The sequence below is a fragment of the Phyllostomus hastatus genome, unplaced genomic scaffold (genome assembly GCF_019186645.2).
Source record: "Phyllostomus hastatus isolate PE091 unplaced genomic scaffold, TTU_PhHast_1.1 phas_contig_58, whole genome shotgun sequence".
In the NCBI taxonomy this organism is placed as follows: domain Eukaryota; kingdom Metazoa; phylum Chordata; class Mammalia; order Chiroptera; family Phyllostomidae; genus Phyllostomus; species Phyllostomus hastatus.
Genome location: NW_025333916.1, coordinates 19,957,652 through 19,984,723, shown reverse-complemented (window position 1 = coordinate 19,984,723; position 27,072 = coordinate 19,957,652). Strand labels below are relative to the sequence as shown.

Here is a 27,072-nt window from a genome sequence, read left to right as displayed (position 1 = left end):
AAGAAGCCCTGGTTAAGGACACATCCGACTTCAGATGGTACCCATAACTAGGAGGAAAACTAACGAATACACACTTCTTCGAGGTTCTAGCCCAGCTTCCACAAAATGAGATATACTAACAATTCGCTACATGGGCAGCTCAAAATTTCAGTCTTTGTTTTTAAGCTCTTCTGAGAAACTGAAACTTGACTACAGGTTTGGAAGAGAGATCAGATCTACTTTTGAGATCCAATCTTAGATTGGATATACTTCTTCCCTTTTTTCAGAATCAGAACAGGGAAACAGCCCCCTCCGCATTTCAACAAGCTCTCGGTAAGCATTGTGAGTGACCTTAAACAAAGACAGGTGTGAATGCCCTGCTGAAGGAGTGAGTTGGTTGACTAAATGAAGAGGCTCTACTTCATTTCTCTATGTACAAACACCCAAAATCACAAAGAAAGCAGGTCCGTGTCCAGCAATACAGCATTTGCAAAAGTAACTTTCTGATGAGCATGTAGACTCATTCCTGTTTGAGCAACGCCCCATTTGTCTGTTTCTACGGGAGAGCGCCATCTCGGAGAAAGTGTCCATGTGGTGTCTGCACACTCGCCGATGGCAGCGCCCTCACCCAGAAAAAGTGTTGAGAGTTCTCTTTTTGAAGGAGAGCTGCTTTCCCAAGGACGGTGGGGAGGAAGTGTTATTGTATTAATTTAGACTGTTACTCTTTAAGGTGAAATAGCCCGTTCCTTTTGTGACCAAAAATTGAAAACAGAATCCAATCCTGGGAAACAGAGCTTGTGGCGGGGTTGGAATTCCTTCCTGTGTTAGGTTGGAAGCAGATGTAATGCCGCGGGAGTAATGTCATTTCAGAGACAGATCATCCTGTTTACTGTCTGGCGTGAGTAAGGAGAGGTCCACAGTGCACACACAGGCACGCAGCAGCATGACGCACCAAGCCTGTGGCCACATGCTTGTCCCTTATTCTCTAAGGAATATGTGGAACCTCAAAATAAACTCTTTAAGGAGATATTTTCAGGCAATATTTATGTTCTGTAATTGTCAGAATAGAGGGCAGAAGCTGGCCATCCCTTTCCAGAGACAGCAGCCAAATCACCTGTCCTGCCTCGTCAGAGAACAAGAACATAAATGTATCCATCCTTCTAATTGTGTTCTTGTCTCTAACTTACATTCCCCCCAAAATATCCAATATACAACCCTTCCAGATTTCATTATGTCTTTATTATTACCTCTATTATTTATGTATCTTTCTTTAAATTAACTCACCTTTTTATTTTTAAAAAAAAGTACATATCTTTGCTTTAAACAAAGTACCTCTAAGTATAGTGGAAAAACTGTCATGCCTTGCAATATACAGAAACTTTAAAAATAAATCAGTACAGTGAAAACTGAAGGGTTCGATACAGTTGCTTCATTGAAGCTATGCATCTTGAGACCTCCTCTCCCTTTCTTAAAAACCCAATTAGCAAGTGTCAGGAAATGTTAAGAAAAGCTCAGCATCAAACAGATATTCTCTCCTCACCAATCTTAAAGATTAAAAGACATTGGGAAAGGAAGTAATCAAGGTAGTGTGGTACTAGCATAAGGACAGACATACCAATCAGTAGAATAAAACTGAGAGTTGAAAAATAAACCTTCAAATTTATGGTCAATTATTTTTTCGACAAGGGGCCAAAACAGTTCAGTGGGAAAATGATAGTCTTTTCAACAAATGGTGCTGGGGCAACTGGAAATCCACATGCCAAGAATGAGGTTGGACCCCTTTCTCCAGCCCTACTCCACATGAGCTCAAAATAAATCAGAGACCTAGAAGTAAGTACTGAAAGCATAAAACTCTTAGAAGAAAATGTAGTAGATCTTTGTGACCTTGGATCAGGCAATGATTTCTTAGTTATGACACCAAATGCATAAGTAGCAAAAGAAAAAACATAGGTAAACTGGACCTCATCAAATTAAACACTTTTATGCTATAAACAGTGCCATTAAGAAATTGAAAATACAGCCAAGGGAATGAAAGAAAATAATTGCAAATAATATATCTGATAAAGGACTTGTACCCAGAATATCCAGACTACACAAAGAAAACCTACAACTCAATGAAAATCTACCACTCAACCTCCAGCCCAATTAAAAATTGAGCTAAGGCAGCGATTTTAAACCACAAGAATTTTTAAAACATGCAATACCTAACTATTCAGTCAGGGGCACTTATCTCTTTTTCCTTGTCAAAGGGAAAATTAGATTGTCAAATTAAAAAATGACAACAGCCAACACACCAATAGCCATCCAGTATGAATGAATCAAAATTAGACCTATTTTTGTCAGAATGGCAAAAAATATATTTTTTGGTGTGCCACAAAATTTTAGTAATTAGTTTATCTGTGCCATGAGATGAAAAAGATTGAAAATTGCTGAGCTAAGGACTTGAATAGACATTTCTCCAAAGAAAATATACAAATGGCTGAGAAGTACATAAAAGATGCGCAGCATCACCAATGACTAGGGAAATTCAAAAGAAAACCACAATGATGTTGCCTTATTGTGTTAACAGAGACAGCCAATAAATCTATCATTTGATTTGGGGAGAAAAAGCCCACAGTGAGATATCACCTCATGCCTGTTATGGTGCCTACTGTAAAAAAAAATAGAAAATTCGTGTTGGCAAAAATGTGGAGAAATTGGAAACCTTTTACACTATTGGTGGGAATGTAGTAAAATGGGACAGCTGCTATGGGAAACAGTATGGTAGTGCCTGAAAAAATAAAATAGAATCACCATATGATCCAGCAATTCCATCTCTGGGTATTTACTCAAAAGAATTGAAAGCAGAGTTGAAGAAATGTTTGCACACACATGTTCAGAGTAGCCTTATATAGTAGCCAAGAGGTAAGAAGAAGCAATCAAGTGTCCATCGATGGATGAATGGGTATACAAAATATGATGTATACATACAATGGAATATTATTCAGCCTTCAACAGGAAGGAAATTATTACATATGCTACAATATGGAAGAGCCATAAGAATATTATGGTAAGTAAAATAAGCCCATCACAGAAAGACAAATGCTATATGATTCCAATTATATGAGGTACCAAGACTAGTCAAACTCACTGAGAGAAAAATAGAATGGTAGAACAGGGAGCTGTTTAATGTATAGAGTTTCAGTTTTGCAGATGAAAGCATTATGGAGATCAGTTACACAACAATCTGAATGTACTTAACATTACTGCACTATACACTTAAAAATAGTTAAGACGGTAGATTTTATGTGTATTTTACTATAATTAAAAATTAAAATTTTTAATGGGCAAATGATCTGAATACAGATTTCTCTAAGGAAGATAGACAGGCATATCTTGTTTCATTACACTTCACAGATGTTGCATGTTTTACAAATTGAAGGCAAGACTCTCCACCAGCAAAAAGATTATGGCTCACTTTATTGTAGTACTGCCTTTATTGCTGTGGTCTGGAACCAAACCAAGATATCTCTGAGGAGTGCCTGTAGTAATGGCCAATAAGCACATGAAAAGATGATCAACATCATTAGTCATTGGAGAACATGAATCAAAACCACAGTGAGATAATCATCTTCATACCCACTGGGATGGCTAGAATAAAAAGTTGGGTAATAACAAATGTTGGAAAGGAGGTGGAACAGTTGAAACTCTCATATACTGCTGGTGGAAATGTAAAATGGTACAGCCACTTTGGAAAGTAGTTAGACAATTCCCAAACATTAAACATGGAGTTATCATGTAATGCAGCAATTCCACTCATAGGTATGGACTCAAGAAAAATGAAAACATACGTTCACACAAAAAATTGTACATGAGTGTTCATAACATTATTATTCATAATAGCCAAAAAGTAGAAACAAGTGACAGTCAACAGATGAAGGAATAAAGTGTAATATCACCGTACAATGGAATACTATTTGGCAAAAAAGAGGAATGAAGTACTGATTTATGTTACAACATGGATGAACCTTGAAATCATCATGCTCAGTGAAAGAAGCCAGTACAAAAGGCTACAAATTGTATGATGTCATTTACACACAGCATCCAGGACAGCTAACTCTCTAGAGACAGCATTAGATTAGTGGTTTCTAGGGTCTACACGGAAGAAGTAATGAGGAGTAACTGCTAATGGGTACAGTTCCTTTTAGAGTGGTGAAAATATTCTGAAATTAGAGAGTGGTGGTGGTTGCACAATTCTTTGAATATACTAAAAATAACCACATCATACATTTTAAATGAGTGGATTTAGTGGTATGTTAATTACCATATTTTGCCATGTATAATATGCACTTTTTTGCCCAAATTTTTGAGGGAAAAATAAGAATGCGCATTGTATATGGGTAGTACTAATTCTGTATCTATATAAATGTTTTTAATTCTTTTATTTATGCTTATACATTAAAAGTGTAACTCTAGAAAGCAATAATGATATCCATATGCAGAATAATACCCTGGAATACAATAGTCAGTTCTCTTTGTACCAAATTTCTTGTACCTTGTATCTGTTCTTGTGTTTTGTAATTATTTGTTACATAAAATTTCTTGTACTGTAATATGTTTAAAAATAAATGCTAGCCCTGGCTGGCATAGCTCAGTGGATTGAGCACGGGCTGCGAACCAAAGTGTTGCAGGTTCAATTCCCAGTCAGGGCACATACCTGGGTTGCAGGCCATGACCCCCAGCAACCGCACATTGATGTTTCTCTCTCTCTCTCTTTCTCCCTCCCCCCCCTCTAAAAATAAATAAATCTTTAAAATAATAATAATAAATGCTAAAATTCCTTTACAAAAAAAACAAGTATCTAAATATTAATTAATTAATTAAAAGATTAAAATGAAAGATTTTTTCCCTGAAAGTTTGTACCAAAAACATGGGTACTCATTATGCACAGCAAAATATGGTATATCTAAATACAGCTTTTGAAAAAAAAAGATTGAAAATGGAAAAAATTAATTTTATCATTATTACTTGAGAGTTTTGTAAGATAGTGATGCAAAACAACTAAAAGTATATGTGTTATCACTAGGGGTATAAGTCCCATACTTTGGAAACATGGTTTTAATTTAATTCTAAATGCAAATGAATACAGATGTGTTCTTCACAGTTTTCCCTCCAAAGCTGCTGCTGCACCAAAGTTAAGAATGCTTCCTCTAAGATCTGGCCAACACCCCAGCAATGCTATTCACTTTTGATCTTTCGGGGGGACTGTAAAAGGGAAAACCACCTCTAGGTCTCAGGCTAAGGAACCACATGGGCATTTCTGCCATCCCTACCCTTGAAAGTCCAGTGCCATTCAGACTCAAGTAGCTAGTAGTGGTGATTTTTTAAAATAGCTGTGGTATTTGATTACTGCATAGTTTTTCTCTGAAGAGGCATGGAAATGCCCTTCCAGTTGGCTACAAGAGTTAACCCACCTTACCCGCTTTAGAGTCTTTCCCCCAGCTTTGAGGTTTTCTGGGAAGGCGGGGCAGAGCACTGGGATCGGGAGGGAGCAGCCTGCCACTGGGCAGATCTTGCAGGATCTTGCTAAAAGTGGGTTTATGAGCACCTTTCATGAAGCTACTATTTCTTCACAAAAAGTAGGTATTTTCCTCCAATATAAAAAACGAGTCTCTCTGTGAGCTCTAATTTTAATAAATGTCAGGCTTCTATTTAAGATAAACAATATCAGAATGTATTTATCATCAACAATGGGAAATGGAACTATGTAAATATGGTATCAGTTGAGAATGACTTCTGTCTTTGTGTGTGTGTGTGTGCTGTCTACATACAGCTCCTGCTGGAACACCAGGATGCAATCGCGCCTGACAAAAATGACTTACTGAACGAACTGTTGGAATCGCTGGGGGAAGTACCTACTGTGGAGTCTTTTCTTGGTAAGAGCTTATCCTTTTCCTTACACTCTGGCTTGTACTCAGTAGTTTGCTTGGTTAGTTAGTCGGTTGGTTTTCCTATGCTAGATCAAAAATTTTGGGGAATGTAATACCTAAGCTTATATAAAGTATAATAAGTATACTACATTAAAGGTTCTATAATTCATAGTGTCCTAGATTATAAAACATTTTGATATTCTTGAGGGTGAGCTCTAGATACCTCCAAAAAAGGATTTGTCAACCTATACCATAAAGAAAGAGTCAAGTTAATTTGAAATTCCTTGCCATGTTCTCTAAGGAGTTTATTAACAGTTCTCTCTCTTAGTAATCTTTTCATATGTTGAATGTCTATGTCCCATGTTATTTTAACTTAAAATCAAAGATTTTTAAAAGCCACATTAAGGGTATTGGAATGTGGCTTTCTATGAAGGCCGTGGTCTCCTGCCCAACCACGGAGCCTGTCACCCCCTTAGAGCCTTCATCTTACATGGTTCACACACCATCACAACAGGTGAATCAGGGGAATGACAATGTTTTTTTTCCTACAGGGGAAGGAGCTGTCGACCCCAATGACCCTAACAAGGCAAACACATTAAATCAGCTTGCAAAGACTGAGATTTCCCTTTCCTTGACAAGCAAGTACGACCTGGGGGATGGTGAAGGTTTGGATGGCCAAAGCCTCATGATAAAGTAAGTTTGGGGCTTAAAGGGCACAAGCCCCCAGTTATGCATCTTTGACCATGCAAATTCAAATAAGGCTGAACCCCCAAATAATTCATTTTTTAATGTCTACATATTGAAATACATTATGTTTACCCATCAAACAACTAACCAAAAGACAACAGAGTCTTTATAATTTAAGGGGAAACTAAATATTATAATAGTGATTGTAGTAATGTGATTCCTTTAAGAAATTATTAAGTCAGTCTGAAAATGTCTTTAGATAACCCAAGGGAAATATCTGTTTCAGGACAGTCAAAAGATTAGTGAGGAAATACTTTGAACTAAATTTAATTGGTAGTATAAAATGGTAATGTAAAAGCACACATAATAAGACGTAGTACTATCGTCTGATTTAGTGGCTTTCTTTCCTATTAAACTAAGCCTGGGCATGCTTGTCAGCTTTGACCTTATGCCTGCCTTACTTCCCACCCCTAAAGAGTTCAAACAGAACATTGACATTTTTAATCAATACAGTATTCCTTCCATCAAGGACTCGTGGATATTCCATACCATTTCTTCACACACAGAGTAAGAAAGAATGAGATCTATGACAATAACATAAGTTCAAACATTGCAAACCAAAAACACTTGCTCACCAACAGTACAATTTTTAACAACTTATAAAGCAAAAGGATGTGTATTTGCACATTAGAACAGTTGTGTATTGGGATGAGATGGAGGAAGGAAGTAGGAAACAGAGACAAAAGGAACAAATATGTCTTTAAATAATACTTCACACATTACTTGCAAGCTTACACATCCTGAATTTTAAGGTTCCTTTCATTTGTGACAAGAGCTTCTGTTCTGTCATTGACAGGCTTTAGACTGTACTCATTTCCAGTTGATTTTTTTCCAGATATTTAGAACATAGCAAACAAACGACAACAAAAGCGCATACACACAAAACAGTGTACTATGTTGTAATACGTGCTGCTTCCATTAGGCTTGCTTATTTTATCCTTAGATCATCTAAGGCTCTATGCGTTCACACAGCAAATACTGGAGTACCCACTGTGTCCGAGGTGCAGGGCTTGACCCTAGGGATATAGCAGAGAGCAAGCCGGGACGAGTTCCTGCCTTCCAGGGGTCTGAGGTCTGGTGGTGGAGAACACGGCTCAAACATAGGACAGAGAACAAGGGGCAGAACTTGTACACAACCTTGGCCTCATAGAGTTGAGGGGAGTTCCTTTAGACCACCAATTGGCAAGTCCAAGGGACTGTAGAGCGAGAACACAGGGCAGAACAACAGGGAAGTGGGGGAAACTGGGCAGTCTCCTCCCTGAGTTGTTCCTCCACACAAATGCCAATTATAAAGCTAACGGAAAGTGCAGATTGTGTGTGTGATTCTGTCATGCAAATTAAATTAGGTCAGATGTCCTATGATCTCATAAGCTTTGTGCTTACAAGTAATGGGAAGGCATTTTTTTCATAATTGGTTTTGTCTGTTATTTGAACATCATTTTCTAAATGCAGTCAACTCAAAGGTCTGCATTAATGAATGGAGATCACCATTTGGGTAGTGTAAAATATTAAATAATTTAAATGTCACATGCATTTGTGCTTATTCCTGAATGTGAGTTTCCATGGTTCTGCGAATTTTTAGAATTCACCTTTTAAAAGCAAAACCAGAAAAGTCAGGCACACGTGGCAGTGATGTGTCTTAGCCAAGGAAATCTGGGCATTGTCCTGCTTGCCCCAGCCCTAAGGCGGTTCCATCCCAGCCCCCCACTGTGTGTTGGAGACAAATAGTCCACCCCTTTCATCTCCATACTAAGTAGAGCCAGCCAGTGGTTTCACTTTAAGATTCTTTTGGCTACTTAGGGTTCCTTGCAATTCCATGTGAATTACAGCATCAACTTTTCTGTTTATACAAAAAAAAGGCTATTGGGCCAGTGTCTTAATAGCCCTGATAATTCACTGCTTTCACAGACCTCTGGGGTCTAGGGCGCCTTCCTTTGGGCACACTTTGAGAGCCCTTCACTAAATAGCCAAGTGACCAATGTGAACAACAACTTGAAATGAAGACAGACCCAGTAGCCGTCCATGAAAGTGGACTTTGGGTATTGCCCACGGAGTCAGTCGAGTTAGTTCCAGATGTGAGGCAAGCCTTATTTCCAAACACATTATACTTTAGAATACACTTAAAAAGCTTGCTACTGATAGACAATAATAAAATGTGTCAATGACAGAGAGCTCAGAGACCATCTAGTCTGAGTCTTTACCTTAGGGGTAAAAGTCTAAAGTTAGAAGAAGCAAGTAGCTAGCTACTGACAGGCTTTACATCCTTATCATGTATCATTGATGTTCCATTAATATACACTTTGAAATGCTGATTTATGGGGATGACTTTGTTCCAAGCTAATAAACCAGATTCCTAACTTAAACATACAATGTAGTTTTTAAGACTCTTCATTAGGGAACCAAATTTAACTAAAATCTAACAATGCCTTTCAGAAATTACTATGAAATAGATAGTTGTGGGATGCAGAGTAGTTGGAAGATGAATACACCTGGCTTTCCTCTATCAAAAAACTATTTTGCTTCCTTCTTAAACAGGTTGTGTTTTTAACTTACAGAAAGGCCCCCTTACGGTTTATTACAAAATCACTAGTTTCCTGGTAAGGAGTAACTCACCTTGGGGGTCTCTGTTGTAGCAGAATTTGAGGCATTGTTAATCATTATGCCTATAAATCCAATTCCTTGCTAGTTTCATAATTCTTACTAATTAGATGAGGATGAAAGTGATCATGATAGCAAATACCTATGTAGTGTTTATTATGTGCCTGGGGCTGTCCTATGTAGATAATAGCATATATAATATAATAACATATAGTGACATTTATGTCATTTAATACTCTCAACAACTCCATGAGGTAGAGGTTACTACCTGTATTTTACCTATGAGGAAACTAAGCCCAGAACAGACAAAAACCCTTTTCTAGGTAGTGGAGCTAATAAGTGGAGCATAGAATCAAACTCAAAAGATCTTGAATCTTCCAGGGTCTTGATCACAAGATTTTACAATCACAAGGGCAAGGTCATTGGTCTCCATATTCTTAGGAATCTGAGAATAAATGATGAGAATGATAGCAGAGCAGTTATCTCATACCTGATGCCGGAGCATCTTTCCGGGCCAAAGAAAAGGAATGACTGATGGGTGTGAGGGACATTAAGGCACATAACTGGAATAGGAAGAAACATTTTATTTCTGTTGCCCTTCTGTATGTCCATAGAATAGGCAGCCTCAGTTTGAGTGATTGCCATTTTGTCAGTACTACCAACCATGGTGATATTAAAAGAATAAGGGGGGAGGGCCTCGTTGGGGAATCCTAGGAAAAGCTGGGATCACATCCTCAATCTGTCATTTATTAGTCATAGGACGCAGAGCAAGTCACCTATCAGCTTCCTCATCCATCAAACAGACATGGGGGTGGGGGGGGGGAGAAGGGCTGCAATGAGCAAATGAAGTCATGCATTAACACCTCATAAATTAGAAAGAGCCATACAATTGTAAATCTCATTATTACTTATAATTCAACTTAAAATATGTGATCCTTATGGCCTTTATTAAGTTTCTTTTTCTACAAAAGTATGCACATTTAAGTAGAAGGTATTTTTATGGTTTTTAATCATACTTAGCTGCCTGGGTGCTTAAGCTGTCATCTCTTCAGAATTTTTGCCATCACGTGATTCAGTTTAGCAAATTTCTTTTCACCCTGAGGCACACTGGAAGGCTGACCGCAGGGGGCTCCGGACTGCTGCTGGCGGGAGCCTAATAACTGATGCCGCATGAGGGGCAGAGGGCCAAACCAAAGGGCCCACGCATCTCAATTACTGACAGTGGGACTTAGCTCGGCTGTGATGAATAAACTTCCTGGTGTATTTCTTTCTCCTTCTCGGCCCCCCCCACACCCCAAATTCTTCCTCAGAGTTAGATAACCTCCCTACTCAGATAGGATGGCAGAGTCCTTGGTTTCATCAGCCTGTCTTACACATTGTTTGAAGTCCTGGGGCCAGTACTCTAACCAGTTGATTTGTGTTGGTCAGACCCTATCTAGAATATTGTGTTTGCCTTGGGGTGTGGAGGGGGACATGTCTTCAGGTCTGAAATGTGAGCTCTGTGGACTCTCTTTAAACTCAGTTATGAGGAACTGAAGGAACTGGGGGAGGGGGTTCACTTGGAAAAAAGGAAAGGTGGTGGAAGAGAGGATGGGGACAGAGCTCTGGCACTCTCTGCAGGTTCTGGAGGGCGGAGGATGTGGAAAGGGGGTGTTCAGCTTGTTTCCTGCAACTCCAGAGAATGGAGTGACCCTGGTTACATTGAACCTCTTAGGTCCTCGTCACCTCATCATATCAGGGATTAGAATGTTTCCCAAAGGTGTCCTGTTAGTGCTGATGTCCTATGTATGACTAACTGGGTCCTGTGAGTGGGCATCACTGGGTGGCCAGCCTCACAGAGCAAGCTTCCATTTAAGAATCGAATGTTCCAATGCTGCACTCGCCAAAAGAAATTTAATGTGAGCCACGGAAGTAATTTTAAATTTCCTAGAAGCTACATTTTAGAAAGAATCTGGTGAAAGAAGTTCTGTTTTTACTTAACCCAATATATCCAAAATGTTATTTCGGTATGTAATCAGTGTACATCACATGAATAACACTGGTACATTCTTTCTTCATCCTGAGTCTTCAAAATCCAGTGGGTGTTTCACACAGCACGCCCCAGTTTGGACCGGCCGCAGCTCAAGGGTGCGGTTGCCCGCTGTGGCCGGTGACTGCTGTTTGGGGCAGCACAGCCTTAGTGATCATGTGAGTGCTGACCACATGTCAGACCCTAGTAGTGGAAGGTTTTACCCACATCTTTTCAGCTGATCCTTGCACCAGTTCTCAGAGAGATCCTCATTGTATAATTTCAAGTACAGGGGTTATGTAACTTGCATAAGCGCACACAACTAGTCAGCAGCAGGAGCCCCAGTCTGACCTCAGATCTGTCTGATCCCAGTGTTCTTAACCACCAGACCTACTGCTGCGGGAAGAAGTGGTTCCCTGTTGTGAAACGGGATGGCTATTTCTGTGGGAGATGTCTGGGGTGGAGGTTTGGCCATGGATTCCACAGGCCTGACCTAGAGCAGAATTCAGTGCAAGAGGCTGTATAGGTAGGGTATCTTCCAGCAGCTCCTGGACAAATAAACATCCGCTGTGGCTGGCAGGGCAAGCTTGAGTGACCCCAGTCATTTTGGTCATCAGATAGCTTCTCTGAAGAGATGAGCTGGGAGTTTCCTGGAACCATATGTCATTAGCAGTTCCTAGAATATTATTTTAAATAAGAAACAGTCACTGTTTCAGGCTTTTAACATCATCCAAAGCTTTTATTTTTAACTCAATGTTCCTGTTGAATACATTTATGACGATTGGGAAAGGGGTCGTGTGGGAGGAAACGATACTTGGCCTGCTAAGCCACAGCAGCCTTGGGATCAGTGCCACCTCCCACACGGCTATAATTAGTGGGGTGCCCACCTTCGACTCCTGGCAGAGAGTTTATCTGCACATTCCTAGACAGCCCATAAATCCCCAGCAGTGAAGGGTCATGGGCCAGACGAAATGGTTGTGATCATTCTTCTCAACAGACTGGCAATAAGTAGGAAATGAGAAAAATTATGTTTACGGATGGTTTATTGGATTGTATCCTATTTTCAAAAGTAACATTTTTGGAATTAACTTTGGGACTTTTCCTCTGCTCTTTGCAAGCAGTTGCCTCGATACTTCAAAACATTTTGTTTTCCAATTTCCATGCTGAAGGAACATTTCCTGCTGTAGTTGAGGAAGGAATTCGTCATCCAGTGAGACCATACAATGCCTTTGAAAGAACTGAGGTTAAATTCAACAACAGGCCCGCAATACAAGTGAAACTTGAGACAGTGAATAGACCTGTTTGTAACTTCAGGCAACTTCTGTTTGCCTCCTTTATTTGAAAGGAAAGTTATATCCAGCAATATTGTTCCCACTTATGTAAAAGGAAGAAAACTTGACCAATTGACTATTATGTAAAAATCTTTTTATGTAGTTACATAACATGATCTTAAATTAGGAAGGGATGGCTGATTACCATAAAGAACACATATGGAAAAATACATGGCTTTAGTACATCCAGAGGAGTCTTCCCCATCTTAACTTTTTCATGAGCAGTCCTTCCCTTCTCTACCACCTGAAGACAAGGACCCAAGCCAGCCTGTTAGCTCCTCCACCAGACCTGAGGGTCTTCAACGCCCATCTCCTAGCTGCTGTGTCAGCCGGCAGCCAAGGCCTCCAAAGCTGCCCCTGGATGTGGGCTCACACTGGCCTTCACACTGTTTCAGAACTTTCTCAGAGCAGGAAAGTTACCACTTAGTCTGGCTGCTAAAGTCTTGCAATACATTAAACAGGCTCAGAAGTTTAAGAGTTATTAAAGTCAGGAAAGGGGGGTATTAGATATCATTCCTATACCCTCTATGGGAGCAGGCCAAATCAGCAGCTCTTTTTCCTCTGGCTCATCAAAAAAGTAGTCTCAGTCTAAGAAGAAGGGAAAGTACTTAGACAAGGAATCTTATGGCATATTTGTGCCCCTGTTACTGACGGTGTAATCCTACTAAGTTAAGGGTATAATACCCAGGCTTCGACTATCAAGCATTCACAAACTTCCCGGAGCCTTAAAGCAGACACGGTGAATTTCTGTGAGACTGTGTTGTTTGAAGGGATTATCTTTGAAGCTTCATTTTTGTGTACGTGTGTGCGCGCTCCCTCAGGAGAAGCAGATTTTTGTGCATTAGGACTGTGGTCTGAAAGTTTGCCTCTTCTTTTTCTGTTTTGTAAGGACCAAAAAACTGATAATGGATGTGATCCGGAACCAACCAGGAAGCACATTGACAGAAATCTTAGAGACACCAGCAACGACACAACAGGTAATTGGTCTTGGAGTATAAAACAGTAAATACTGCGGCTACGAATTCATTTTATTAGTCTCCGCACCAAATGTTTACTGTTAGCTTGGAGCAACTATATCTGACATGGTTTGGAAGTAAGGAACTTTATCTGTTACTCTGGCCACCTGAGTTCAGCTATACATAAAATCCATATGGAGTATCAATAGGAATGAAACAGAAAATGCAGCATTGAATTTAGGCTGAATGTCATTTTGTCCTGGACTAGGAAGATAGTCCTGGGTCTTTGAAAGCTTCTGAATGTTCATCATAAATTTTATCAGTCGGTGAGTGGTTGGAAAAGTCAGTTAAGAGATAGTTCCCGGTCAACAGGATGTAGAAAAATACCTTTCATATCTCATGTTTGCTGACTTGAAGAAACAAAGAAGTGTCTCACATTCAAACTGTTTTCCAAATGTTCCAGAAGTAAGTATCTTGTAAGTAACTAAAGTTTCATAACAATCTTGCATTAAACTCTTTATCAGCATCCTCTAAAATCCATCATTGTTGAGTGTATTCTGAATTAATTTCAGTGTTATTGCTTTAGTATCAATAACCACCACTCCCTAAACAAAAGTTAACAAAAGTATCTAATTAGTTACCTCTTAATGGAACTACATATAATTTTTCTCATTCTTAATTAAATTGGTTGCCAAAAATCATTGTCACAATTTTTATTTTAAAAATATAGAATATTTTAATAAGTCATTTGATGTTTGTTAATGTGTGGATAGTTTTAAACAATGTGGGTAGAATATCCTACTAATTTAATACAAGAATTTTAGTCCTTATTGATATTTCAGACTTCAAGATCAAGTATAGCTCTGTACCTCCTCGCTGTACCTCCTTAGTAACCCTAGGCACTTAGAAATATTTCTGTACCTCAGTTTCCTCAACTGTAAAATGGGAATAATAATAATAGCACCCAGTTCATAGACAGGAGTAAATGAGTTAATAAGTGACAGTGAAATAATATCTGGCACATTTAAGTGTTCAGTAGCACTGGCTGCTACTGATGTTTACTGCTGACCTAGTAAGTGGTTCTTGTGTCCATAGTGTTGCCCCGTCTGTTGTGTCTCGCATTTGGATCCTCAGACTTCTGTTGTGTCAACCAATTGTCTAGTGCAGTGACACAGGAAGATCATTAGACCTTTTGTTACTGGGGTTTGGTTTGGTTTGGTTTTAAACAAACTATCCAAATTGCATTCATTCATCTACTTATCATTTATTTGGGAACTTACCACATGCTAAAGTACTTTTATTCCCTTTGGTTCAAAGAAACCCCGCAGGTTTTTCAGAGACAGTAGTTTGAGAATGATTCTCTCATCAGAGCAGAGGTCTCTGACTGCCTTTTTGGCTGAACAATCTCCATGAATATGGCTGATGTGCAAGAGGGTAGTCGAGTTCAGGGTATTCAGGGTTCTCGTAGCCACGTGTTAATGGATAATCTAGTTTAAATTTCTTCACCTGGACTATCCAGACATTCAAAGCTTTCCATCCAGGGAATTACAATTACCAGTCATCCATTGTACTGTGTCCATTACTAAGGTGATCTGTTGCCTTAGCACTAAGATAGCAACTAGAATTTGCCCCCAAAAGGCTGGCCACCACTGCTACATTTCTCGAGAAGATGAAATAATTCCTTCCCAAAGACCTATTTCAAAATCCATGAAGAACACATTCTGGTCTTAGACTGTGGTTTGAGGACTTCTTCCATTTTGACATTAACTTGCTTTGTGCAGGTCTCAGTCTGTGAGATTAGGGAATCAGAGGAAAAGCAACATCTTGATATTGCCTTTTCAGGAAGTGGACCATGACACAGACATGGTAAGCCGAGCCAAGAAAGACTCCAAGACTCCAGAAGAAATGAAGGATAACCAATCTATGGTCGAAGATGCACAGCTGCCGCTTGAGCAGAAGAAGAGGAAAATCCAGAGGAATCTTCGGACATTGGAACCGATGGGACACGTGTCATCCAAAAATAAATACCAAGACATTCTCAATGAGATTGCCAAGGTTTTTGGAGATAATATTCTTTCTTTACTTAGCAGTCATTGGTATTCATTGGTCACATTCTGGGCAATTTGTGAGGTGACATGAGGCATTCATACTTGTATATGCCATGGCCAATATTACAGATTGTTAAAGGTTTCAAAGCAGTTGATGACTCTTAACAGAGAATGGCCACAGCTCCCCCAACTCACTGTGAGAGCTTACACACCCCAGAAATAAATGATCGGGAGATGTAACACACAGGTTTTGTCTATACCTTTAAGCAATATCTACTGGTTTTAAAAATGACACTTCTAGGAGAGTGCTTTCTCTGGTGGTTAGCTGTATTGCCCAGTTGCTCTTAGGACCTGCTGCTGAGATGGTAACTCATTGTCACTGAGAATTTGCCCCTAAATGCAGTTCTGACTTACAGGGTAGTTTCTGTTTTCTCACCCCACATTTTTACAGTGGAGACACTTCCTGAGAAAAAGCTCTCAAATTAGTGCAAGGAAACATCACAGGAACTGACCGAGATCTGTTTGCCAAGGATAAGGAAATACTTTGTTTCAAACGCTATTTGGGTTCAAAGGACGTTTCATTCTTTTTGTCTAAACACAGTAGTAAAAATGGGAAAAGTAATCAGAAAAATAAATTTTCTTACTTCCCTGAGGGGAGTGTCCTCGGCCAGTCCTGGTCAGTTCCAGCATTAGGCTTACCCCTCTTGGCCCAAACGACTCAAGAGAAGTAGCATTTCCCTCTGTAGCTCTGGGTTGGGAAATATCTCTCTTTAGGAATATGTAGTAGAGAAGTGGATGATTCTACCTTAAAAAAATAAAAGAAAACAAAAAAGCTATCATGAAGGCATCCACCAAAAGATTCTAGTTAGTGAAGAATTGTTACTTAAGAAGGGTCGGTCTGCCTGTCTGTCTTTGGGTTCCTAGGGGAATGTGTTTAATTCATCCACAACAGAAAAAAAATGTTAAACAGGTACCATTTTCTTAAATGAAATATTTTCATTATTTACCAACCAGACTAACAACAACAAAAAAACGTATCTGTAAGTTTGAATGCAGCATAGCTTTTGTAGGCTGTAAGCAATTTGAACAACTTTACGCTCTAGGAACTCTATTTAAATCCAAGTAACAGTTAAACAGTTATCAATGTTGAATGCTTTCAGTCTTGAGTGCCCAGTTGTTTTTGTAAATCTTGAGAAAAGTTCCCAAATTTAAGAGTATTGATTTTTACTTTTTCTGAAATGAGTGCAGTGATAAAGTGCTCTTCAAAATGAAATGTTTGAAATATCCTGAAGAAATTGCTTGTCTCCTGCTGTCTTCCTTGTGCCCTTTTTTAAGACACTATTTTTTCTTAAATTAATTGTATTGTTATTCTAAAATTGCTTCTTTGTTTTTCCATCAAGAAAAAAATAAATCTTAGCCACTGTCTTAAAGTGAAATAAGGGTACTTGCCAGTTCTAAAGTGAAAAGGGAAGGGTGTGAGAGATTAACATAAGGAGATTGAGCCCTAGTTGGTATGGCTCAGTGGATTGAGTGCAAGCTTGCAAACCAAAAGGTCACCAGTTTGATTCCCAGTCAGGACACGTGCCTGGGTTGCAGGCCAAGTCCCCAATTGGGGGCATGAGAGAGGCAACCACATATCGATGTTTTTCTCTCTCCCTTCTCCCCCCTAAAAATAAATAAGTAAAATCTTTTTTTAAATAAATAATAATAATAAATAAGGTGACTGATATAAATAGAAAGGTAACAGTCACAAAAAATGATTTAATACTTTATATTCCTCTTGTCTCAGATTGGCAAGATTGTAAAGCACATGCCTGCTCAAATCTCATGAGGGAGGATGGAATGTGGGAGGTGGGGATGGGTAGGGCAGAGGGAGAGTAATGGGGGGGAAATGGGGATGACTGTAATTGCACAACAATAAATAAATAAATCTCATAGTCTTTACTTGTTGTTCTAGGATATTCGAAATCAAAGAATCTATCGTAAGCTTCGAAAAGCTGAGCTGGCCAAACTGCAGCAGACCTTGAAAGCACTTAACAAGAAGGCAGCGTTTTATGAAGATCAAATCAATTACTACGACACTTACATAAAGACTTGCCTGGAGAACTTGAAAATAAAGTAAGTTGAAGTCATCTATTCATTTGCAATGGCATGTTTTATATGGGATGTCAATTCATGTACAACCCTGGGCTGTTGGTTTGAGTTTGGAAGCTACTTTTTGCTTTATTTTATAATCAAAAACTAGAATCTCAATTTTAGGATTTGCCACCATGAACTAAAAAGTCAGGACTGAATTTAGAAATTCTGTAATTCCCCATCAGCATAACTTCATACCTGAAATTAAAGTAGCTTAACTTCAACACTTAGTGAAGAACTTCCATTATTCCTTTTGTCTATTTTAGTCAAAGGTGTCTTTTAAGCACTATTATAAAAAAATAATAAAGGCTACTCTTGATTTTTGAATGTTTATAATGTTCGGTAACACCAGATATTTGCTCATTGCTTAGTGGTTTTAAAAAATCATTATTGACACAAAAGACAAAATTTGGCAGTTCTCTATTATGCATTAGCATAGATATTAGATTTCTCATATGCAATATAGTCACCTTTAATGAGTGTTATTTGTTTATAATGATTCTTATCACTAAAGTCAACACTAATCAAATTTTAATTACCCTTATAAATATATAATATATTTTTATGCAATGCTGTTGTCAGCTTGACAGTAGGAAATGGTGCTGTATGAAAAAAATCAATTATTAACCTTAGAAGATTTGATTAAGGGAAGTAACCAAGTTTAAACCACATTTGTATGGGTCCCACTAGTTCTGAGTTTTAATTCATTTGCTTGTGGCCTGTAAATTACTTTATTTCTGAGAGGAAAAAGTCAAGCTAATATATTCGGTAGAAATATTGGAGATTTTAGAAATGTTAGAAGTTTTCTTTACATATTTATCGCAGACTATTTCAGACTTCAGATTGAATTACAAACTAAACGACTAGAAGGTGTTTTACAATCTCTGCAGTCGGGTGCACTGCATTTGGGTTCTGATTCTCTCTCACGTTGTGTGATCTTGAACCTGTCCAATGAACTTCCCTGGAGCCTTGGTCGTCTCACCTTTAAGGTGAGATGAGGAGTGCTAGCCTCCCAAGTACTGTTATGAAAGCTGAATGAAGGCGCACATAAGATAAGATAGAAATTTTATTCCAAAGCACCATGGAAATGTTAAGTTCGTAAATGTGAGATGATATGTATAAAGCACTTGGAGCAGTGCTGGCTGTGTAGTATTTGTTACACAAATTAAAGCCGTCCAAGTGATGCCTTTACTCAGGAGTACACAGTTCGTGTCATTGCACCAAAGCTGCTTGCAAAATAACTTAATATGGCTGCTTAGTTCCATATGCCTAGAAAAGGAGAGTGCAAGTTTAATGAAAATATTAGTCTGTAATTCAAACTTCAGTCACTTTGAAAATGGCTTTCCCTTAAGCAGCTCACAGTGAGGTTTTCCTGCCTGGGGAAGAGTCTCACCTACTGTCACAAAACAGGAAGCTGCCCCCTCGGTGCCACGGGCCCAGGTCTGAACCGTGGTGTGCACCTTGCATGGCCAGAAGCGGCCGAGTTTGCCATCAGGATGACACATGGTTTGTTCTTATTTTGCTAGAAATTCTCGGAGGTCAATTAAAATGGACGGAAAAGGAGAACTGAAGGGGGCGAAGAGAGCAAAGCCAGTGAAGTACACGGCCGCCAAGCTGCACGAGAAGGGCGTGCTGCTGGGCATAGACGACCTGCAGACAAACCAGTGAGTGTGACCGGAATCTGCACAGAACACCCACCCTCCCTTTGCCCCCATAAAGTCAGACTCACATTTCTTTGGCTTCCTGGGGCCTTTGAGAGAGCTTCGTTTGGTGAGGCTTACCCTTGATGGCAGATGATGGGGAAAGTACGTGCACTGCCATCCCTCGTCTTCCCATCAGGCCTCGTGCACCTGGTGCCGTGGGCTGTGTGAAGGGCTGATCAGAGATTATGTTTCCCATGGCCTGTCCAGTGCATCTGGATTTGCCAGCCCCCTGCTCCCTCCAAAAGAACGGAGTCATAGCAGTGAGAAGAAAGGCTGCCTTTTGGTCTTGATAGATGAGATCATTTACAATAGAAAAATAGTAACTTTCTCATTCAAAGCCACGGACTGTGTGCCCATGGCTGGGTCCAAGCCACTCCAGCAGTGTGCTGCCGGGCGGAGGAGAAAAACCCTCCTCTGCAGCCCCACACGGGGTGCCATCGGGGTCTCCGTCTTAAAGGGGCCCCGGAGAGCAACAAATGAACACACAAGACAACAACAACTCCCAGACACAGATGACAGTAGGTGGTTAACAGAGGGAAACGGGAGGGGGAGGTAGTAAAGGGTAAGCAGGGTAGACATATGGTGATGGAAGGAGACCTGACTTTGGGTGGTGGACACACAATGCAGTATACAGATGATGTATCATAGAATTGTATACTTGAAACCTACATAATTTTATGAACCAGAGTCATCCCAATAAACTTAATTTAAAAATAAAAAAATAAAGAGGCCATGAGCCCCAGGCCCCATCACTCCCTTGTCCTTGGTCTGGGGGAAGCCAAGTCCACTCCTCCTCTCTGACTCCTCCCACCTTCCTTCCTTCCTTCCGTCAGGGCCTGGCTTCTAGTCCATTTCTCCCACCAGCCCTCCTGACGCCACCGACTCAGGGAAAATCCTTCTTCCTCTTTCCAGTTCCTATAGAGCGTACCATCCGAAATACTTAACTGGCCTGTCAGTGCTATAAGTCAATATTTAATTATCACATTCTGTGAATTCATATTTCCCCAGCTATATTTTATGCTCTTTAAAAGCAAACACTATATTCTGCATTTCTTTTGTAATAAAGCACCTACTTCAGTGCTCCGTCGTGGGTCCCAGAGCTCAACAAAGACCACCTGGCGTTATAGTGAGCAGGCGAGGGAGAGGATGCGAGGCTTGGGAGACTTTCCTTAGGGTTATATGGTCTGCTAAGAATGGTAACAGGATCCCATTAGTTTGTTTTAGCTTTAAGGATGTATTTGTAGTTCCACATGAATGAATGTCCCTTTCTTCACTAGGTTTAAAAATGTTACATTTGATATCATATCTACTGAAGATGTAGGCATCTTCGATGTCAAATCCAAATTCCTGGGTGTGGACATGGAAAAGGTGCAGCTCAATATTCAGGTAAGTTGGGGTTTCTGCAAACTGGGGGTGAGTTACAGTGTGGTCATTTGTGACTCGTGGTGACAGTGACGTTCAACAAAGAAGGCCGTGCAAGCCTTGCCAATGCTAGCTTTTGAGCCATTGATTAAAAACTTTTTAAAAAGCTATGATTTTTCAAATTATTAGAATTTAAATTTTTTAAAAGGTAAAATCATAGCAGTAAGTTTTTCCTAGTCATGTTTCTATTTTGAAGCCCAGAGAAAAGAATAATATGAAAGTATTCACAGCTCTTAAGTAGAGGGTGGAAAGTTTCCTTTTGCTAGGAACTCACAGTTCCTTCTAAGACTGTGTATGCCCAGGACTGAAGCTTTCCCCATTGCATTTCTCCTCCTTGCTCCTTCCTGGCATTGTTTTTTAACATGTTTCTTACATTTGTTGGTTAACTGTTTGGGATCGTACAGATGAAAGACATTGTGCAAACAGTAACTGCAGGTGCAAAACTGGTGTTTCCAGTCTGAATTACTGCTGATTCTCATAAGAACTACATACCCCAGCATGTGATTTAAGGCAAATATATTTGAACAGAAACTGAGCAACCCAGTTTATTGTCCAAAAAAAGAAAAGATAAGGAAGTGTACAACCAAATGTTTAAGTTCATCTGCTCCCAACATCTTACTCCTTAGCACAGGATCGATTCAGAGAAGTGATTATGTTTTTCTTTTTAGTGTAAGAGTTTTTAAATGGCAATAATACCTATTCACCTAGGTCCCAAACTACTTGTAAAATGGCTTATGGGTGTTCTGCATGAATCATCTTGAAAAGTCACTGGTGTGATGTGAGCTCCAGCCTCCCTCCCCACTCCGCCCTTCGCTGAGCCCTGAAATTACCTCCCCTCCTGGGAGCAGAGGCCAGAGCCCTTCTTTTCTATCTAGCCTTTCTTGTGGCTTCAAATGAAAAGTGAGAGCTAAATGGACATGATAAAAAGCATGAACATAATGGAGCAAATTAGGATATAGAGAGAAAAAATATATTATGTAATTATGGACAGTATATTTAAACAGTATTGTTTTCCAAGTTAATTTTAATTTCACTAACTGTATCCATCTACCAATTGAACTGAAAGTCTTGAGTTACAATATGTAACACTTTGACAAACATGGGAAGAGGAAAGAATGTGCTTGTGGCGATCCACCTTGGTTAGCGATTCTTCTCCAGGTGGCAGGCGCAGCATGTGATTGCCAGGAAGGAAATGACCCAAGACCAATCAATATCACCTGGACAGATTGCCAGCTGCCCGGGAGACGCCTGTTTAGAGAAGCCTCAGAAATTCCATGCCATTTGCTCTGAACACTGGTGCAAATACCAAGCTTCTCTTGCTCCTTTGTGAAGGATTTGGTATACAGAGGGCTTAGCTATTCATACCATTCATTTATGCACATAATAGATTGTGAAATGTTACCCCTTAGCTGTATGCAGGTGGCTCACAAGCCCCAGATTTTTAAAGTCATTACTATATCATCCAGACAAGCTATAAGATTTGCAGCCCTCAATGGAAAATGAAAATGCAGATCCCCTTATTAAAAATTATCAAGAATTTCACGATGATGACAACAGAGCATTAAACTAAGTGCGGGGCCCTTCCAATGATGAGACCCTGCACAGGTTGAGTTCCCAAGGAGCTGGCCCGGCACATGATCACTGTCAGACATGAAATCAGTCTTCTGTGCGTACACATGGCATTCAGACAACGACATTCTCAAGTGAGTTACCACAGAGAAGCATGGTGGCCAGGTCTTTCGTGTGACTCAAGGACTAGAAACAGGACAGGAATTTCTAAGAGATTTAAGGAAGATGCCTTCTAGCATTGCGTCTAGGCCTTCTTCCTTCCACTCTTCCCTTAGTTCCTAAGGATTATATCCTAATTATGTCCTGTAGCTGAAGGCCCTGTACATAACAGGAGGGTGTGATGTACGTGAAGGTGTTCTGCTTATCCGAATAATGGCCTGTGCTCACTGGGGGCTGCAGGGTTGGCGTTCGCCCCCACCCAGCTGAGGAACTGAGGTTTGGAGAGCTGGGTATGGAAGGGACAGCTGGAGTCCGAGTTCTTCGTTGCTCTGCTCCGCTGCTGCTCTCACAGGTTCCAGTGGATCCTGACAAGACAAGGGTGGCTTACCAAGGGTTTGCAGACACCCTGCTCTCATACGCCCAGTGACATTCCTGTGAGGGATAACGGTGTTATCCTCAATGTGCACACAAGGAGGCAGAACTTCAAAGAGGTTATGTGATATTGCAGACACCACAAGATAGCAGACGATGGAGCTTAGACTGAAATCTGGTCTTCCAATCACCAATGTGATTATATTGGGTTGGCCTAAAGGTTCCTTTAGTTTTTTTCCATATGATAGCTCTGATACAGCTTAGTTGTCTTTAACTTCATTTGAAACAATTTTGTTAGACTGTATTGTGACAGCTGTCATATCAGTGTGCATTTTCAAAAAACTTGACAAAATTGCTGTGCAACTGTTTTAATATTCAAGTTGGAAGAAAATATGCAACATTTTCAGCATATTATGCTTTATTATTTCAAGAAAGGTAAAAACTGAAATGCAAAAGAAGATTTGTTCAGTGTACGGAGAAGGTGATGTGACCAATCAAACGTGTCAAAAGTGGTCTGGGAAGTTTCCTGGCACTATTGACATTTTGGCCAAATAAGTCTCTGCTGTGGGGCTGTCTTATGCATTGGAAGATGTTTAGCGGCACCCCTGGCCTCTACCTACTAGAAGCCAATAGCGGGAGACAGCTGACATACTCAAAATATCCAAATCAATAACATTATTGGTGAAAATAAAAAATGTGTCGTTTATTTTACAAAAGCTAAACAGACTTTTTGGCCAACCCAATATTTTCTCTGCTCCCCACGTTGGGGTCCCAGCTAATTCCCCTGCACAAACCATTCTTTCTCAGCTTAACGATATTGGTGTCTTTTCCAAGAGGCTTGGATTAACAGACACTGCCTTCCCCAAAGGAAAAGTGAGTCTCCATTACATTGTAATAGGTAAAAGCATTCTTGATAAAAGAACTTCAATTCCCTATGGAATTTCTGCCCCAGAAGCCTATCTAAATAATGTAAGGGTTTAGTTGAGTGCAGCTGGAGGTAATTGAGGAAGTAGAGGAAGAAGCTAGCAAGAGTCAAGTTCTCTCAAAAAATGACTCCAATTTCTGCAAGTGGCCTTGCTAAATGCAAACATAAGGCATATCATTAAGAAAACCAAGAAGTTTCCAAAGCTATAAACAAGAAAATGAGACCTGGGTGTTAGTCTAGGGCAGTTCAGGAATACCTTGTGTTCGGGAAAGGGCTCCTGCCCTGTGTTAGCATGAAATGCTGCTGCTCATTCTCCTGCATGAGGCTTGCATGACCCACTTATGAATTTTAGCAGGTGAGTTCATCTCTGTCACGTGGTGGCAGTGAAACACATAATGGTAGTCTGACTTGGGGATGGGGCTTGTTCTCGGCCCGGGAGCAGAAGTAGCTGCATTGCGCAGCGGCTCTCCAAACTTCAGCCCACACCTCCATCAGGGACGGGCACGACCACCTTCCCTGTTTGTGCATGCTTATTTATAAAGTGTACATGCACCCATCACTATACCCAGAATGCACTCTGTAAAACAGAATCGAAATGTAAATGTTTGAAAAGTGAGAAAAATTAAAATAAATACTTCTAATGTTCTTCTTACTCCCCATCGAACTGTCTTGTTCACTTTAGAAAACACTGTTGCTCTAAAGGATAGACCCCATCTTGCTGGGACACTTGTTTTGAATTTTTCAATTCAGAGTTAAAATTGTAATTGTATATCTGAATTAACTGAATCATCATGGTTTTCTTTCAATGGTCTTTATCAATCCAAAAAAATCTATTTGCTTCTCAAAGCAGGGCACCTGTACTGACAGTCTTATCATCATATAGGCACTTGTGAAAATGTAAATTTGGGCCCATCCCCCCCCCCCCCCAGCTACAACACCAGAAATTGCTGGGTGTGGGGCCCAGAAAGCCAGCCTGTGTGTCTAACCGGATGATTCTGAGACACATTAAAGTGTAAGAACCCCCACTTACATCATTAGGTCACTTGAATCTAATTTTTGTCAACAGATTTTTCTGGAATGTTTCTTAAATGTGCTAAATGTCAAGTTGGAGATTTAATGATGTTCCTTACAATTTCAGGATTTACTTGAGATGCAGTATGAAGGAATAGCAGTAATGAAAATGTTCGATAAGGTTAAAGTGAATGTAAATCTTCTCATATACCTGCTGAACAAGAAGTTCTATGGGAAGTGAAGTGCCTGCAGAAATTTCATGGACTCGGTGACACCTGGATCGGGGAATGAATCTGTTTCCTATTTTTGTTTTAAACATGATTGAAATCACTGCTTATAAATGTGTGATTTTTTTTAAAAAAAGACCAAAACTGTTCCGAAGAATGTACCCATTGTGCCTTTTTGATAATTTGATATTATAGTAGAAATGATGCACAAAATGAATTAATGTAAACACTTCCACATTGTACTGTGGAATAGGTACTCTGATTTAAAACTTCGAACATTCTGTGATTTGTTTTAAAGTAGGGAGAAAATGAATTTAGCTGACTAGGGACAAATGTGTAAACCTATTTTCCTATGAAAAAAAGTTTTAATTGTCCCACTTGAATAATGTAATTCTTCATAGATTTTTTTTTAATCTGTGGAGAAATGGAAACCTAATTATTTGAATTATTTAGACAGACACTTAGTCCTAAGCCCTGTCTTCTGGGAGTTATCCATTTTAAAGAGAACTTTTGTGCAATTTAAAATGAAGTTTTTATAAGTAATTGAAAGTGACAATACAATAACACTTTCTGTATAAAAGTATATATTTTATGTGACTTATTCCCACTGGGCGAAGTGCACTAGTGCCTCACGGTAAAGACTCTCGTCCCCAGAGCCTCGAAGCAACTGAAGAGCGACCTGCATTTCGACCCTAGCCCCCCGCCCCCACCCACACCATGCATTCGAATACTTCAATTGTGCCTCTCAATTTTTGTAATGCAATAAAATCAGTATTCTTGATGGTTTTTAAATGTATTCTTTGGAAATTGTTTCATGTAAAATAAATGTTACTGAATTACATTAATTTGGCTTTTTTGTTTTCTCATAAATCCAAACCATTTAGTAGAGAAGGTTACGGGTAGGGGCTCAGCAGGGAAAGAAATAATATACCGGTAGGGTACAGAGGCGGCGGCTGTGACCAAGAGATTCAAAACCCTGTGGCTAAAACAGATGGAAGTTTTTCTCAAATTCACTAGCTGAGCAGGTAAGTGAGCAGGCCCACAAAGTTACCCAGGGATCCAACTCTGTCCATGTCACCGATTCCTGGCCAGCAGGAGGAGGGAAAGCACTCCAGGGCAAGTGTTTTGAGTCACACATGTCACTTCAGCTTATATCTCATTGACCAAATAAAACTTAGTCACTGGCCACAGCTAGCTTCAAGAGCAGCTGGGGAATACAGACCCAAACTAGGCAGCCATGTCCCCGGTTAAAGCCTGGGGCAGAGAGGGCAGTGGTTCTATTATTAAAAGAAAGGGAGAGTGGTTCCTGGGGACCGCTCAGCAGTCTGCGCACAAATCATTCAGATGGTCAGGCTGGAGCCCTGACCCTTTGTGTTCTGTTCACTCATTCAACAGGCTTTGTGTCTCACTGGCATCATCACCGCAAGTTGAGAAAGTGGGTTAACTTTTGCACATTTGGCATAAATGTACTTGTGAGGCCTATAGAATTTAGAAATTCAAACTTTAAAAAGTAGAATCTGCTACTTAAGTGACTGTTTCAGGCTATACATATTTTTGACAAAGTGGTAAATGCCTGGAAACAAGACTCATTGTCTCTACAATTCATGGATGTGGATTGTTGTTATTGTTGTTATTGTTCCATTAACCTTAATACAGATTTCTGTAAAAGGAATCAAATAGTTACATTTCACCTTGACAATAAACCTTACCCCTACAGCCAACATTAGGTGAGGGTCAGGAGCCAGGGGCAGTAGGAGGTGGGTTAAGCTTCCTTCTTCAGCCTCCAGGTAAGATTTAGTGTGGACATGTATGGGAAGAGCCAAAATTAGGGAAAGCTATTCGGAGGCAAAAGCTAACCTTTCACAGCATCTCTAAAGGCTTGTCAACTTATTCCAACAGAGTGAAATGCTTGAGCGTCACTTGCATGAATAAAGATCTTTGAGTATTGCCAGTGAGCTCAAAGAAAGCTGTG

General features: G+C 39.9%; 1 protein-coding gene across 1 annotated transcript in view; it reads left to right on the top strand.

The window, feature by feature from the left end:
• Positions 1 to 25,945, top strand: part of IQGAP2 (IQ motif containing GTPase activating protein 2) — a 266,925-nt gene extending 240,980 nt beyond the window's left edge. Inside the window, exons 29-36 of the mRNA XM_045847877.1 lie at positions 5,792 to 5,894; positions 6,440 to 6,581; positions 13,462 to 13,549; positions 15,371 to 15,583; positions 17,534 to 17,694; positions 19,239 to 19,376; positions 20,693 to 20,801; positions 25,001 to 25,945. Coding sequence (XP_045703833.1) covers positions 5,792 to 5,894; positions 6,440 to 6,581; positions 13,462 to 13,549; positions 15,371 to 15,583; positions 17,534 to 17,694; positions 19,239 to 19,376; positions 20,693 to 20,801; positions 25,001 to 25,114 — 1,068 coding nt within the window. The 3' untranslated portion in view covers positions 25,115 to 25,945. The remainder of the gene's footprint in view (positions 1 to 5,791; positions 5,895 to 6,439; positions 6,582 to 13,461; positions 13,550 to 15,370; positions 15,584 to 17,533; positions 17,695 to 19,238; positions 19,377 to 20,692; positions 20,802 to 25,000) is intronic.
• The last annotated feature ends 1,127 nt before the right edge of the window (positions 25,946 to 27,072 follow it).